Raw genomic sequence first — 16212 nt, 5'->3', positions numbered from 1 at the left:
TTTAATAAATTTTTAAAGACAAAATCACTGCAAATTTTTTATCAAATCAGACTGTGCTCATCTTCAAGACATGGGGACATCAATCCGTCTGATTTTAGAAGAAAATTGATATACTGGAGAAATCTTCAGCATTCATACCAAAATCTACAGTATGTGGAACAGTACACCGTTTACCTCCTCAGAATAAATGTACCATGATAAAAAGATGATGGGAGGAGTGCGGCTTTGACTCGGTACCCTTAGTTATATTTACTTTTAGACTTTACTTTTATACAGATGAGAATTAAAAACGTACATTAACATTAAAAACGTCCACTGAATTATTTTCCTAGTTTCGTGTGATTTTTGAAACTTTTCTACAGTTTTAGTGCGTGAATCAGTGATTTTTTAACGAGAAAAGTACATATTATTTGTGATTAAAATCTTTCGTGCCGGTAAAATTTACTGTGCCATATTATTCATGTCCGAGTGATTCCAGTTTGATTTTCGTATCCATTGTGGTAAGTACATATTATGTAATTTATTAGCAATTTAAAACAGAAAATATGCTCATAAATTTCTGAAAAATTTTCCAATACAAAAATTGATCAACTTGATGATGGAAAGTTGATAAAGTTGTTCGAGTAAAAAAAATTCTCGCTCAAGTTGATACTTGGGTCAATTTTGTTTCAAAAATTTGTGTACTAAAATTCTCATTCTGAAACACCACGTCAGTTTACTTAATTATCAGTATAATTGTCAATTTCAAAAAGATCTTGGCTCAAAAATGAATACTTAGATTAGAAATATTTGTTCGTTAAACAAGCACCTATACCTACCCAGAAATCTTTACATACACTTTCAACTTGAAGGAAATAATCAGCACTCAAGCAGAACAAGACGTTAAGATTAAGAAGCATGAAAAAATACATATTAAAATGTACTAACAAGGGAGCTTCCATCAACGTACCTCTCGACATTGAAAATTTGTCTTTTTTTCGCTTTTTTTGGAGTTCACAAATGAGTTGAAAATTCAATTTTGAGCAGGCACTTCTGGAATTTTACGATAATCTCTTAAAACGATCGAGAAGGTGTCCAAGTTCACACTGACCAAAGTTGAAGGCGTCAAAAGTTGATTATTGGTCCTTCCAGAACAATTTGAAATCTCTGGAGAAATTAAAAAACTCGACGGAGACTCTAAAAAGGTCAAAATTGCCACTGTTTCCGAACAGTATGATCATGTAGAAACACCAGCCGATATCTTGCCAAAAACCCCGTTCGTTATGAACTTTTTTTGAAAATATGATTTTTTTCACTTTTTCTGGAATTTACAAATTTGTCAAAAATTCACTTCTGAACTGAAATTGTTGGGATTTCGCTGAAGAAATGACTTGAAGAACATTTTTGGTCAACTGAAACGATTTTCGGCAAAGGGCCTTTCAGGATAAGATGGTGAAATCCGCCCTTTCTCCAATTTTGATGAAACTCACCCAAGATGTTAGTATGGATGTAAAACCATCCCAAAAAATTTTTTGAGCCGACCCCCCCACCCCAACCCGAGAAATGCCCCCCTATGTGTTGAAAATTCAAAATGCTCGTTCTCCGGAGGGGGTGGTCCAAAAATTTTGAAACTTTCACAGAAAATAGTCACTAGGTAGGTGCGTGTGTGAAATTTTTTTCAAAAAAAAATTTTCATATTTTGGGGGTTTTTTGGGGGGGTTAAAAATTTCAAAAATTCGTAGAAAAAAAACGGGGAGGGGGCACATTGCGAAATTTTCTCAGAAATTTAGTTACACCCTAAGGTATAACATATATTTTTTGTGGAGCTCAAAAATCGGTGCAACATGCTCAAAAAAATCAAAAACTTGCAAAAAAACGTGTTTTTTCACCTTTTTTTTGCCATGTTCACACTTCCGAAGTCAACATTTTTTATGAAAATAACATTTCAAGTGAAGTACCTAAAAATACACAAAAATGACAATTTTACATTTTTGAGCCACAAATTGCATAGGTATAACGAATGATTACATTGCATAGAGCAGCACAATTGAATTCAAATGAAAAACCAACTCTCTAATGAGTGCTCAATTTTTCCATATACATCACACATGGTGGTGATCATACGCATACCTAAGTACTGTATGGTGAATTTTCTCGAGTGTTTGGTGGGTGCAAAAAAAATCCAACTATCGAATATTGAGGTACCTATTTTCAATTTGTTTTTTTTTTTCAATGGAACTTACTTTGACTGATTTCTCATTTCGAAGTACAACCAATTTCTGAACAAAAAAACAATAAAAAAAAAACGAAAGAATGCTAGGTATATTACATGTAACAATATTTGATCAATAATCATCCGAATTAAGTAGGTACCATTTAAAAATAGAAAATTACTTTCTGGAATTTTTTTGGCAAGTATGTAGGTACCTAATTTTCAATCAATCCTCATTATCACTATTGGCTTCCGTCGTTATGGCAATATTTGAGCATGGCTTGAACAAATTCGTTAGAATTTCGTTAGGACAAACAATTCGAGACTTATATCTTCAGGCAGGATACTTGCTGTGAATTAGGGTTTCATCAAAACTTGATTCAATTGTGCTGCTCTATGCAATGTAATCATTCGTTATACCTATGCAATTTGTGGCTCAAAAATGTAAAATTGTCATTTTTGTGTATTTTTAGGTACATACTTCACTTGAAATGTTATTTTCATAAAAAATGTTGACTTCGGAAGTGTGAACATGGCAAAAAAAAGGTGAAAAACACGTTTTTTGCAAGTTTTTGATTTTTTTGAGCATGTTGCACCGATTTTTGAGCTCCACAAAAAATATATGTTATACCTTAGGGTGTAACTAAATTTCTGAGAAAATTTCGCAATGTGCCCCCTCCCCGTTTTTTTTCTACGAATTTTTGAAATTTTTAACCCCCCCAAAAAAAACCCAAAATATGAAAATTTTTTTTTGAAAAAAATTTCACACACGCACCTACCTAGTGACTATTTTCTGTGAAAGTTTCAAAATTTTTGGACCACCCCCTCCGGAGAACGAGCATTTTGAATTTTCAACACATAGGGGGGCATTTCTCGGGTTGGGGTGGGGGGGTCGGCTCAAAAAATTTTTTGGGATGGTTTTACATCCATACTAACATCTTGGGTGAGTTTCATCAAAATTGGAGAAAGGGCGGATTTCACCATCTTATCCTGAAAGGCCCTTTTTTCCTGGAAATAGTGCCTTAAAAAATGGGGATCGTGATAAAGCACCATCACACGATGCTTGATGTAATTTTCTCAATTTTGGTAAATTTTGAAAATATTAATTTGGCAAGCTAATGAATAAATTTAAAATTTGATCCAATCGAATCGTGAGGTGAAAGCTGTTTGACCATTTCTGGAGGAGGTGGAAGGGAGGGGAGGGGAGGGGGAGGAGTCTGGAACTAAAATTCTGTATAAAACTTCAAAAAATACCACTTATTTTCAATTTTTTTTAAAATGACTGATGGTTTAATACCAGAAATTGAAAGTTGACAATTATTATTGATTTAGTGACTCGATCACCTTTCCTAAAACGATCGAGAGGGCGTTAAATAAGCATCTGACCAAAGTTATGAGATACAAAGTTCATTTTCGGCTTCTCCTGAGTGATTTTGAAGTTTCTGGAGAAATTCTAAAACTCGCTGGAGGCTCCAAAAAGGTCAAATTGCGATTGCTTTCGAATCAAGGAATTGTGTCTTAGTCGCACCAGACGATATCTTGTTGAAAAAAATCACTCGTTATATGTACAACTTCTTTAAAAATATTTTTTTCCAGGATTTAAAAATTTGTCAAAAATTTAATTTTCCACCCCCCCCCCTCCTTGCAATTTTGTGATAACCTTCTAAAATGATCGACAAGGTATCCAATAAGCACCGACCAAAGTTAAAGGTGGCTAAATTTATTTTTGGCTTCTGCTGGGTGATTTTGAAGTTACTGGAGAAATTTGAAAACTCGCTGGAGGCTCCAAAAAAATCATAGGCTATTGAGATTATTTTTAAATCAGGTGATAATGCAGATGCACCAGATGATATCTGGCCGAAAATATGATTTTTTTCACTTTTTCTGGAATGTGCAAAGTTGGTCAAAAATTGAATTTTCCATTGACACTGCTGGAATTTCGCGGTACAACCTCAAACAGTCTAGAAGGTGACTATAATAAGCACCGATCAAAGTTATAGGCACTGAAATTCAATTTTGGTCTTTCTAGACGACCTTGAAAAGTTTCTGGAGAAAATTGAAAAATCGCTGGAGTCTCCAGAATAGTCAAAAACTAGTGTTTATTGATGTTTGGGAGTTGAATTGAAGGAATTATTCACGTTGGATAACTTCATTCAAAAAAAATTCATAATTCAGACAAACATTTAAAAATTGCCTTAAAACAATTTTTCTTTCTAATTTAAAATTTTCAAAAATTCTCAAAAATCCAAAAATCAACTTTACTATCAGAAAATTTGGTCAAGAGGGTTTTGGGGCATTTTTTTTTTTTTATCCAGCCGGGTGAAGAAAGCCAATTTAAAAGATTCCTTAATCGGTATTTATCTACTTGACATCCAAAATTTTCAAAATAACTCATTTCAATATTAAAATAATTATTTACATTTCGAATTAAATTTGTTAACATAACGGGTTTTCCGCTTTTTTATCCACAAGTGTATTTTTTCAACATAAAAATGTCGTATCAGTACGTACATGCACAATCGTCTATTTGATGATAAACTCCAGTTAATTTTAACCCGCATAAATTTCAAAATAACGAACCAATTATGCATGAATTTGAAATTTCGCTCGAAAAATACATTTTTAAGATCACATAATCGAATAAAATGTTATAAAACGAAGGACAAAGTATCAATCGCCATTCGGCATGATGAATAAGAAATATCCGCAAGATAAATAGCTGATTAAAAATTTTACAAAAGTACCCACAAATAGACTTGCATTCCATCTCCATCCAAACTACCTGTTCATCTACATACCTTTTATACCTTAAAATTATAGAAACGACTCATTTTTGCATTATTATCTCACTCATTTGAATTCTCATTAACGCCGAACGGCGAACGTGATTACTAATTAGTAGGTAAATTTAATTGTTTTCCAGTCTAAAAATTGAGCAAAAATTTGCTACCCTTAATTCAGACCTCCCTGAATTCATCACAGAAATTTTTTCCAAATAAAAGCCTCAGATACCTACCTTTTTTTTCTATTCAGCATGAAGCAACTTTAATCTGTCTGTGTCTAAAATGTGGTAGAACAAACGTATCCGATGGCTCGTGCCAAACACTCTATTATAGGCGTAGGTTAGGTACTTTTTCCGTTAAAACTTCTTTGTATTTGCATTATATTCGGGAGACGTCGAAATCGCTCCTGTACGATGATGGCAATCGCGTGCCAGCTGTCAAAGAAGGCAGCTGCTGCAGTCGCTTATATTTAACCCACCGCCGGCGTGTTATGCGCTTCCAGTTCTTCCCTTCTTCCGTTGATAGTAGTAAATATCCAAAACTTGATATATTTCTGGAGTACCTACCTATAGTATTCGGCATTTTAACATTATCAGTGAACGTATATTTTAAATTGGTTACGTAAATTTTCATTAAATTGTGTGATAAATTCACGTGTTTGATGGGTGTTCTTCTTAAATGAAGATTTGCTGTCGACGATGAGGAAATTTTGACTTTTTTTCTGATATATTTCTCAGATATTAATATTGTAAGTACACGTTTTTATTGCTTGTGACTTTTCTTATTCTCAGTTGAAAAATTATACATTTTATTGATCATTTATTGAACTGAGATAAAAATGTTGAATTTAAAATTTCACGAATAATTTACGATCAACTCTCGAAGATTTCATACGTTTCTCAAAATCAATTTGTAAAAACTTTTTTAAAATTTAATTATAAATTACCTAATACAGGGTGTTCCAGAATAACCTTTCACATTTGTTTTTCTTATTACTCTGAGAGAAAAATGTTTACAAAAATTCTTTTACAACCAAAATGAAGTAGAAACATGCCGTTTTTAGACCGTATATTTGAGTTTCCATTAAAAATTAAGTTTTAAAAATTTTGCCATCGAGATATTTTCCATCATTTTTGACACATTCAACCAAACATTTTTTCGAATTATTGAACACTTCTCTTCCAATCAGTCTCGACTCACGATTTATATTACCTAGAAGATGTTTTAGAGTCCTAGATTCATCCTGATACACTTTTGACTTGAGGTAACTCCATAAAAAAAATCATAGGCGGAAAAATCAGGGGATTGAGGTGGCCATTAAATTTCTGTGTTCAACGAAATTATTCAATGACCAAAGTGCTCACGCGCTAAACATATTGTGTTGGTCTCTGAATGATAGGTAGCTCCAACATGTTGTAGCCAAGTAAGTAACTCTATATTATCGTCTGCCTTTCAGTTCAGGAACAAGAAACTCGTTCAACATTTTGCCTTACCCCTCACCGTTACTGTTTCATTAAACACACATGATCCCACTACACCAAATTTAGCCACGCCCAACCAAACAGTCAACTTGGCGGAGTGTAGAGGTTTCTCGAGCATTATCAACTGATTCTCTGTACACTTGAAGCGCACATTCTGTATATTCACTTCACTGTTTAGATAAAAATGAGCTTTGTTACTGATGAGTAAAGTAAAGGGGTCCAGAAGTCTTTATTTTCAAAAAGAACCTTCACAGTAAAAGTACATTGTGCAGCCATCTACTTCTCCAGGGCAAAAAATAACTATTGAAACATAATTCGGCATGCTTTGGCTACCTAGAACTGCCTTTACCATTCCCCTAGCTCCACTTGAACACAGATCAGTGGTTACCAAAATGTGAAAGGTTATTCTGGAACACCCTGTACAATAGCTATTTTATTGTGAATTTTTCCAAGTATTTCTGGTTATTTAATTTACGTTTGATCGAACTTTGAAGTTATTTTTAGCGATTTAGAACTTTTTGCAAATATTAAGTTGACTCGATATTTTGAATTCATCCTACCTTTCTGTAATGAAATTCTCACACAATATAAAAAAAATAAACAGGTATAAAATCAACATCTCCAATTCTACATTTTTTAACCCACTCGCTATTGAAATTTGCTTTCATGACTATAGATCAAAAGTCTGCATAAACCACATAGAAAATACAAAGAAACTTCGCAATAAAATTGATAGGCATACGTATACACAGACACACAGAGCAGAAGTTCCCTCCATGTAGGGCGACCCACCGTCTGCAGTCAAAGCAAATGGGCGGTACCTGTATATACCAGAAAAGGGTGATCTATTTCATAAATAATTTTATACTCGAGAACTTGTTTTTAAATACAAATATTTCGAATTCTTGATCTTATGAGTTGTAACCCGAGATACCAAAAAAATGCTAATTACGTACTAGGGTTCTTCTTTCAATTAGTTTTTTGATCTGACCCTCCCAAACCCTTTCCCTCGCAGACGAATTGTTACAATCGTGAAAGAGCATGGGCGAACTGACAAGCACGATGTTGAATTCACTTTCAAGTTTTTTCTCTCGTTGAATGCTGAAATTTACTTCTTAGGTATTCTCAATTAAAAAATAATTTCTACTTTATAAACTTGAAATATTTTGAAATAAAATGGACCTATCTTTCTTCTTTACAATGGTATCTAACGGATTTTTTTTTGTTGAAAAAATCACTACCTTTTTAAACCAAATTTTCAAAAAGCTCTTGGCTCGACCCCCCCCCCCCTCCCTCAACACACAAAAACATATTAATAAAGTCAAGGCTTTTCATAGGGAAATTTTCAAAAAAATTATTTTTCTTTTCAATCAAAATTATTTAAAAAAGAAAAAAACAATACAAATGAACGTACGAGTATCACTGAATTTTTTTCATTTTTTCACCACCTTTTTGACTAAATACTCTCACTACCTGTTAGATACCCTGGAAAGCAAATCCTTTCATAGAAAGCTAAATGATGTGGAGAAAAGGGTCCAAGATCGCTCACTTTGCTACCTATTCTAAACCAGTCGTTCAAGAGTTGATCTCAATTTTTTTTCCAAAAGTTCAAAATGTGGCAGAATTCAGAAAAAACAATTTCAGAACTTTCACCTTTTTATACAAATAAATCTAAAAATACATACATGAACATTATAATATTGGTAAATCAAATTCTCGGTGAATTCGCCCTCTTTGCCCCTCCTCCCCCCCACCCATCGATTCTCTGAACTTAGATTCGAAGTTGAATGTTGATGTTTTGAAGGCAGAATTATTCAGATAACTATAGCGAAAAATTACAAATTTTTATGAAATAAAATTAATAATGACGAAATTCTTACAAGGGAAGCTTTCGAACTGGCACTCTCCAATCTAAACGAAACCAAGCTAAACCATTATTGGAGTTTTGAAAACTTTTGAAAATTTAAAAAATACAAAAAGATAAATCAATTCAATTTTTTTGATAAAAAAAAAAGTTGGTAACCAAAAAAGAGACAAATGCAAGCAGAACATTTCAACGAAGAAAAAAAATCTGCAAAAAAAAACAAAACATTATAAATTATTGAAACATTCTGGTTTTTAATTTTGAAAAGTTGAACTATATTATTTCGAAACTTACTTTTATTAATGAGAAAATGAGACTTCTAAACAATTTTTGGGAACAAAATGAAAATTTTTGCAATTTTGTTAAAATGAAGTGAGACTTTGACAATTTAACAAAAGGATTTTTTTTAGCAATTTCTGGCAAAAAAGTGAAACTTGGAATTTTTTGTAAAAAAAACGACGACTTTAGCAATTATTCTATTGAAAAGAGATGAATGTTCTCAATTTTTGATGAAAGAAAAACGAGACTTTGAACAATTTTAGCAAAAAGCAATACTTTTTGAAAATTAGTGATAAAAAAGCGAAACGTTTGAATACTTTTTGAAAAAAAAAAAAAAAAAAACATTCAAAAAGCAAGGATTGGTAATTTTTGGGAATTATTGACATATTTTTTCGCAATTTTCTCGAGTGAGACTTTTTTTTTAGAATTTTTTATACAAAAGAACAACACTTCTTTGTTATTTTTGGCAATTTTAGCTAGAAAGGCAAAACTTTTGGACCATTTTTGAAAAAAAAAACGAGACATCTTCGAATTTTTTTGCAAAAAACCGACAACTTTTAGCAATTATTTTGTTGGAAAGCGAGAAATTTTCACAATTTTTGGTAAAAAGCGAGACTTTGACAATTTTAGACTTTTTTTTTAGGGAGGTAGGTATTGACCAAAAAGCGAAACGTCTGAATACTCAAAAAAATAATAATAATAATAATAATAAAAGTCAAAAAGCAAAGATTAGACATTTTTAGCAAAAAATGGTAATTTTTGGGAATTATCGTTAAATAAATAATATTTTTTCGCAATTTTTCTCGAGTGAGGCTTTTTTTGCATGCAATATGAACAACACTACTATGTTATTTTTGGCAATTTCAGGTAATAAGGCAAGATCTTTTTACCGCTGAAAAAGCTAAGAATTTTTCAGAATTTTTAGTAGAAGGCTTTTGGACAACTTTCAAAAAATAACAAGACTTCAAAAAATCAAGAATTTTTGACGATTTTTGGCAAAAAAAAAAAAAAAAAACAAGATGAACGTTAGCAAAAAGCAGTTCTTTTTGGCAATTATTGGAAAAAATCACGCTTATTCGCAAATTTGCAATATTTGTTGAAAATGCGAGACATGTTTATAATTTTTCTGGTAAAAAGCGAGACGTGTTTCGGAATTTTTAGCGAAAAAGCGACGATTTTAGGCAAGAAACGAGACTATTTCGAAATTTTGACAAAAAAGAAATGATGCTTTTTCGTAATCTGTTGAAAATGCGAGACTCGTTTTCAATTTTTTGGGAAGAATGCGAGATTTTGATGGGTTACTGTAGAAAAAAGAATAAAGTCTTTTTGAATTTTTTTGCGAAAAAGCGACAATTTTCAACAAAAAACGAGACTATTTGACAATTTTGACAAAAATGGTAATTTTTTAAAACGAATTTTTGGCAGAAAGCGAGACTGTTAATTTTAGCAAAAAAAGGACTTTTTTCCAAAAATGGATTTTTTTTCGTAAAACTAAAATTATATCTTCTTGACATCCTACCCACCCCAAAGTTGCTCGATATGCTGAAAATCACACTAAACCCCACTGAGCTCAAAAGCCTGCTTGATACAAAATATGGTCCCCTTGAAATTCTCCTGTACTATACAAAATACAACCAATTCATGTTCAAATTGTTAACACTCACACTCCCCTTGTTAGTATCCCCCTTCCTCTTCACACCGACTAATCCTATACTTCACACAAAATGTACCTGTCAATACCTATACCTAATCAAAACATGTTTTTCAAACACACTTTCCAATGATACATTTTTTAAAAACTTAATCAAATCATTATCAAAAAAATAATAATAATAATAATTAATATTCTACTCATTATTTTCCAGATCACTCGACGAAGAAGAAAATGGACAGACGCACCAACTGCTACCTCAATTCAGCCTACAACAACGACTACGACGATTACATCGAAACAGCATCACAGCTGAGCTTCGATAGCAAAGGCCAATCATACGAATCGGAAAATGAAACCTACGTAGACGAATTCCTGGACGACTACACCATATGCTACACCGAAGACACTCGCATACCTACCATCGAACCACGGGCCACTCGATCCAGCATAAATTCTTCGCAAAAACTACGATACGAGGCCATAAACGCAGATTCATTCAACGAAAGCATATCTTCAAAACACGATATTTCCAAACTAACGTCTACGCCGAAAAAGCAACAAATCAGACCTCAATTAATATGCAGCCCATCGGGACGAAAATTACCCCACCGGAGGAACACCCTAGTTCGGAGTCAATCCATCTGCATGCCAGGACGAAACATAGAAAGTACTTTCGTTGAAAATAACCATCTTTCGCCAAATATACGCAGAAGTAAATCATCTTTGAGTTTGAGCAAACAAAGATACGAAGATCCAAGACCACGAGATCAACGACAAGTAGTGAAATTAACAGCCGGACAGAGTCATCCTAGAGGTGTCTCGAGGAGCAAAAGTTTTCATAATTTTACCGAACCATCGATACAACGCACTGTTCGATCCGTTTCTCCATTCCAAATACGTGAAAGTAACGCTGACCTTTATGGTTCCAGAAGAAGCAATCAGTCATTTCTACGAAGACCCTACGATTTGAATTCTTCCTTTTCGTCTACCAGACCGCTCATGTCGCAAAGAAACTTGGCAGTGATTTCACCAATTTATAAAAAAACCTCGTCACATTCGGTCGAATTAGATTCGACTCTAAGAAACGCATTTACTATAGCCGCAGATCGATCTACATCATCATCTTGTAAAAGTGCTTGGGTACAAGTCAAAAAACAAACCATACCATTGTGCACTCTACGTTCCTCAGCTATCACGTTGTTAATTAGTGGCACACTCAGTTGTCTATTCTGCCTTCATATAATTTCAATGAAGGGTAAAAGCTACGAGCTTACTTTTAGTCTTTTTTCCGGATTTGTAGCACTTTTATTAGGATTCCCTTGTTTACGCTTTCAAGAATGGCAATGGCTGCCTAATCGAAATTATGTTTCCGGGTATGTCGTTTTGAGCCTATTCAGCGTAATGCAAACGTGTGCTTTATGGATCATGGATCAGTTGCCTGATTTGGAGCCTGAATATTTAGATTTGATACGTGGTGTATTATACGCTCTTTCTGGTTTATCGTTGGGTATTGCTTTATTGGGAGTGTCTAGTTCGTGCTGCTGTAAATATCCACCTCCTGACAATAGAGTAACCCATGGGGTGCAAGGATTCACAGTTTAATTTCTATACCTATTTAGTCGTTTTACTACTTAAAAGTTGAACATTTTTTTTACATTTTTTGTTAGCATTAGGTATTTGTGTTTGAATTTAATGATGTATTTATGTACGAACAATATATTTGTATACAATTTTTCACGTTATAATATGTACGAAAATTATTGTGCCAATTACATAATGTTATAAGACGTATCAACTTTCAAGAATTTTTTTCACGATTCCCTAAACCAGGGATTTTACTAATCAGAAAAAGGAAGTTTGACCCAAAAAATTAGAAAAAAAAATATACGAAACAAAAATTCCAAAACTCAATTGAGACTTTGACAATAATTCAAGGAAAAAACACGACTTTTTGGAAAAAAGTGAGACTTTGACGATTTTTCACAAACAGCAAAACTTTGACAATTTTAATAAAAAGCAGCTGGTGAGCTTTTGGATAATTTCTGGCAAAAAAACGAGACTTTTGGGGGCAAAAGTGAGATTTTTTGCAAGAAAAAAACACTCTGGCACTTTTATCAAAAATCGAGGTTTTTAGCTATTTTGGAAAAGAAAGCTAGATTTTTTGGTAAATTTTTAGCAACTGCAGACGAAATAGTTGAACTTTTTTTGAAATTTATGTAATAGCGAAAGTTTTCTTTTTTTGCTGACGAGAGACTTGGACAGTTTCAGGACAAGACTGTTTTTTTCAGCAATTTTAGCAAAAAAGTGGAACTTACTTCTTGACAATATAGTGGCATAATGAAGTAATCCTTTTTCGCGATTTATGCTCAAAAACTGAAACTATTTCGAGCAAAAAAACGAGGTCAATAAGTAATTTTTGAAAAAAAAATTAATATCTGCTTTGACAAATTCAGTATAGGTAAGAAAAGTTTTTTTTGACAATTTTTGACCAAAAAAAAAAAACAAAATTTTTAGGAAGTTTTCGGAAAAAGGTGAAACTTTTTTGCCAAAAGCAGCATTTTTTGGGACGAAACTGAATTTTCGACAATTTTGATGAAATGAAAAAGAAAACCTTTTTGCTATTTTGAGCCAAAAGCGAGACTGTGACAACTTTTTCAAAATGCAGGATTTTCTGTAAAAGCGAGACTGTTTTAAATTTTTTTAGTACCTGATAAAATAGCTAGATAACATTTTTTGATAAAATACTTAATGCCAAATTTTTCAGCAGTTTCGGTTTTAAAAAAAAAGAATTTATCAATTTCTGCGAAAAACATGATTTTTAGACAAATTGTAAAAGCAAAAATGTGACAATTTTATCGGCAACTATTCTTGTCCATAAAATGAGACCATCCCGAAAAATTTTGGCAGTAGCCTTTTAAAGCAAGACTTTTGGAATATTTTTGGTAAAGAGTGCAACTTTTGGAAAATCTTTGAAAAAAATTGCAATATTATTTTTACAATGAAACGAAACTTTTTGACAATTTCGCCAAAGGCGAGACTTTTCCCCAAATTTTTTAGCAACTTTGGATAAAAAAGCTTGACTTTTTCACAATTTAAATAATAAGCTAAAACTTTGTAAATTTTTGAACGAATAAATCACGACTTTGAAAATTTCAGGAAAGGGCTGGGATTTTTAGCAATTTTCAGAAAAAAAGTAGGTACTTATTAGTAAAACTTTTTCACAATTTTTGAGAGAAAATGAGACTAAATGGCAATTTCCGGCAAAAAAGGACACTTTGAAAAATTTAGTAAAAGACAGAGCTTTTAATTAGGATTTTTGGAAAGTTTTTGAAAAACATTTGTGACTCTTACAGTTACAAAGACACAGTTTTGGGATATTTGGACAAAAAGAGAGCGTTTTTTCGATTTTTGGCCAAAAATAATACTTGACAATTTTTTAAAAAGGCAGAGCTTTCTAAAAAAGTAAGACAATTCTACAATTTTAAGTAGGTACGTATTCGTATGTAACATTTTTTGACAATTTCAGGAAATGATGAGAGAATTTTTAGCAATTTTGGTAAATAGCGAGCCCAATTCGTCAATTTTTAAAAAAACAGATTTTTTTGGCATTTGTAAAAAGGTGACTTTTCGTTGATTTTTGTCTAGCTGGGGCTATTTCAAAACTTTTTGTCATTTTTTAGTAAAAAGTGAGACTTTGACAATGTTTGCAAAAAGCAAGGGTCTTTTGAAAAATTATGGCAAAAAAGCAATATAAAAGTATTTGAAAATTTTTTTAAAAAATACGACTTTCTCGCAAAAAAAAAAGGAAAAAACAACATGTTTTTTTTTAGCAATTTTGAAAAAAGGTGAGATTTTTTTGGCTACGACAGTAAAAATTTTTGACAGCATCGAATTGAAAAAAGTTGCATTTTGGGGGAATTTTTGGAAAAGATTAAAAATTTCAGTAATTTTTGGCAAGAAAACTTGAGTTTTTGGCGATTTTGTCAACGAGTGACGTTGCTTGCTATTTTCAGTCAAAAGCAAGACATTGACAATTATACAAATATCAGGAATTTTTATCGAAGTAAAACTTTTTTATTATTTCAGATGAAAAAATGAGTAAAGTTTTATGGAAATTTTAGATGAAAAATCAAAACCATTTTTAATGCAATTTCAATAAAAAGCAAGAATTTTGTCAATTCTAGCAGAAATCAGAACCCTTTGGCAATTGATAGCAATAAAGTGTTGTCGAGAAAGTGAGATTATTTCGAAATAGGTACCTAAATCAATATTTTTTGGCAGGTAGGGCTTTTTGCCAATCATTTCTGTGCAAAAAAGGGAGACTATTGCGCAATTTTTGGAAAATAGTTGGACTTTTTGGAATTTCTCAGCGAAAAGGAGACATTTATTCCCAGCTTTAGTCAAGAAACCAGTCTCATCGATATTGTTGGCAGAAAACAGGACTGGCAATAAAATTTCAGCAAAATGATCGTAATACATACAAACAAAAGGAAGAAAAGCCAGCTAAAAAATTATAAAAAACCGTATATTTTCGCAAATTTACTTTTTGTAACATAGTAACCGAGTATAAATGGAGTATAAAATACCTATATTATAATAATTAATTATGATTGATGAAAAAAAGTAAGCTTTTAATAACCCCTGAAACGAAATCCATAAGAAGTAACTGAGCTTTCAACCGAATCAAAATCTTTTTTCGCGTTTTTGAGATCATAAGGAGAATCGCTGAGCAGTTGTTCGATCTTTCTCTGGTACAACTTGTACCACTCGAAGAGTTGTTCGACCTCGGCAAGATTATTGACCACGGGTAGTCTCCTTGAAGAACTCGAGTTATTTCTAATTTTATCATAGATATCACTTCGCAAATCGCTTTGTTTACTGATTAACCAATTCACATAATCATGAGATTCGAACAATTTGCGCTGAGCTTCACCGAACGAACTATCCTCGGACTGTGATACAATCGGAGGGAAAATTCCTTTCAGCTTGACCTGAAGAGAGGTAACTTTATTGAGAATTTCACCGGAGATTCTCAACTGCTCGTCGAGAGCAGGCCCGCTCACATAGGTCTCGATCTTGGATTGATTTTTAACGAACATATCGTGTAGCTGCAGTAGATGACCATGCAATGCTTCAGCTTCCACCGCTTCGAGGTTCGTCTTCGATTCGATCGCTTCGATCTGCTCGATCAAAGATTTCTGTTTTTTCATCTGCGAGTCGAGAAAATCTACGATAACTCGAGGACGTTCGGTTTGACTGAAATGCTCATTTAACGACGGTTTCGTTAACGCAGGTGCCAGTGCTATGGTTTTCACCGGTGAGATGATTCGTTTCAGATTTGTTTGAATTACGCGTACTTTTTTTTGAACTTTTTGGGTAATTTCAACTTGATCATCGAATAAAGCGTCATCGACCATCGAGGTAATCTCACTCTGATTCGAGATAAATTGTTCGTAAAACTGGTTCAAATGCTGGGACTGAACTTCCGCTTCGTTCGGTTCAAAATCATCGGTAGGTTCTTGTTCTAGCGAATCGATCATCTTCATGTAAAATTTTTGCTTGCGGAGTAACGAGGTTAATTCAGGGGTAGCATTCGTCTTGGAATTGCATTCTGTAGACTCGGATAATGTGCGAGTCGGTGAGAAAAATTGTAGCAATATTTTTTCTGAATTGATCAACTTTTCTGGCACTGTATCCGCCGTTACCCACAACCCTTTTCCAGAACCAGGGTTATCCCGCCGGTGGCGCTGGACCGCCCGATCAATTTCCAAGTATATTTTGTGCATAGAAATTATATAATTGTGGAATGTGCGAGCCTCATCCGGACTCATTTTATTTCTTCGTTCCTTTATCGCTGATTCCATTTTGGAAATTTCTTCACATATGCCTATAGCCAACGCATCGTAATACAAATACATGTACATTGTATTAGATCGAATGAAGTAGTTGGCAGATGATTA

At 33.1% G+C, this 16212-nt stretch overlaps 1 protein-coding gene across 2 annotated transcripts; it reads left to right on the top strand.

The window, feature by feature from the left end:
* The first annotated feature begins 89 nt into the window (after positions 1-89).
* LOC135842073 (uncharacterized) lies at positions 90-12037 on the top strand. Of its 2 annotated transcripts, none has more exons than XM_065359410.1 (2): positions 90-500; positions 10464-12037. In XM_065359410.1, exon 2 carries the CDS (start codon positions 10484-10486, stop codon positions 11852-11854), a length of 1371 nt encoding a protein of 456 aa, XP_065215482.1. In that variant the 5' UTR covers positions 90-500; positions 10464-10483; the 3' UTR covers positions 11855-12037. The 2 variants fall into 2 exon arrangements, with proteins under 2 accessions (XP_065215482.1, XP_065215483.1); XM_065359411.1 differs by lacking the exon at positions 90-500 and adding an exon at positions 5468-5722.
* The last annotated feature ends 4175 nt before the right edge of the window (positions 12038-16212 follow it).

Source organism: Planococcus citri, chromosome 3 (genome assembly GCF_950023065.1).
Source record: "Planococcus citri chromosome 3, ihPlaCitr1.1, whole genome shotgun sequence".
NCBI lineage: Eukaryota > Metazoa > Arthropoda > Insecta > Hemiptera > Pseudococcidae > Planococcus > Planococcus citri.
The sequence above is the reverse complement of the archived record's forward strand: the minus strand, read 5'-3'. Positions and strand labels throughout refer to the sequence as shown.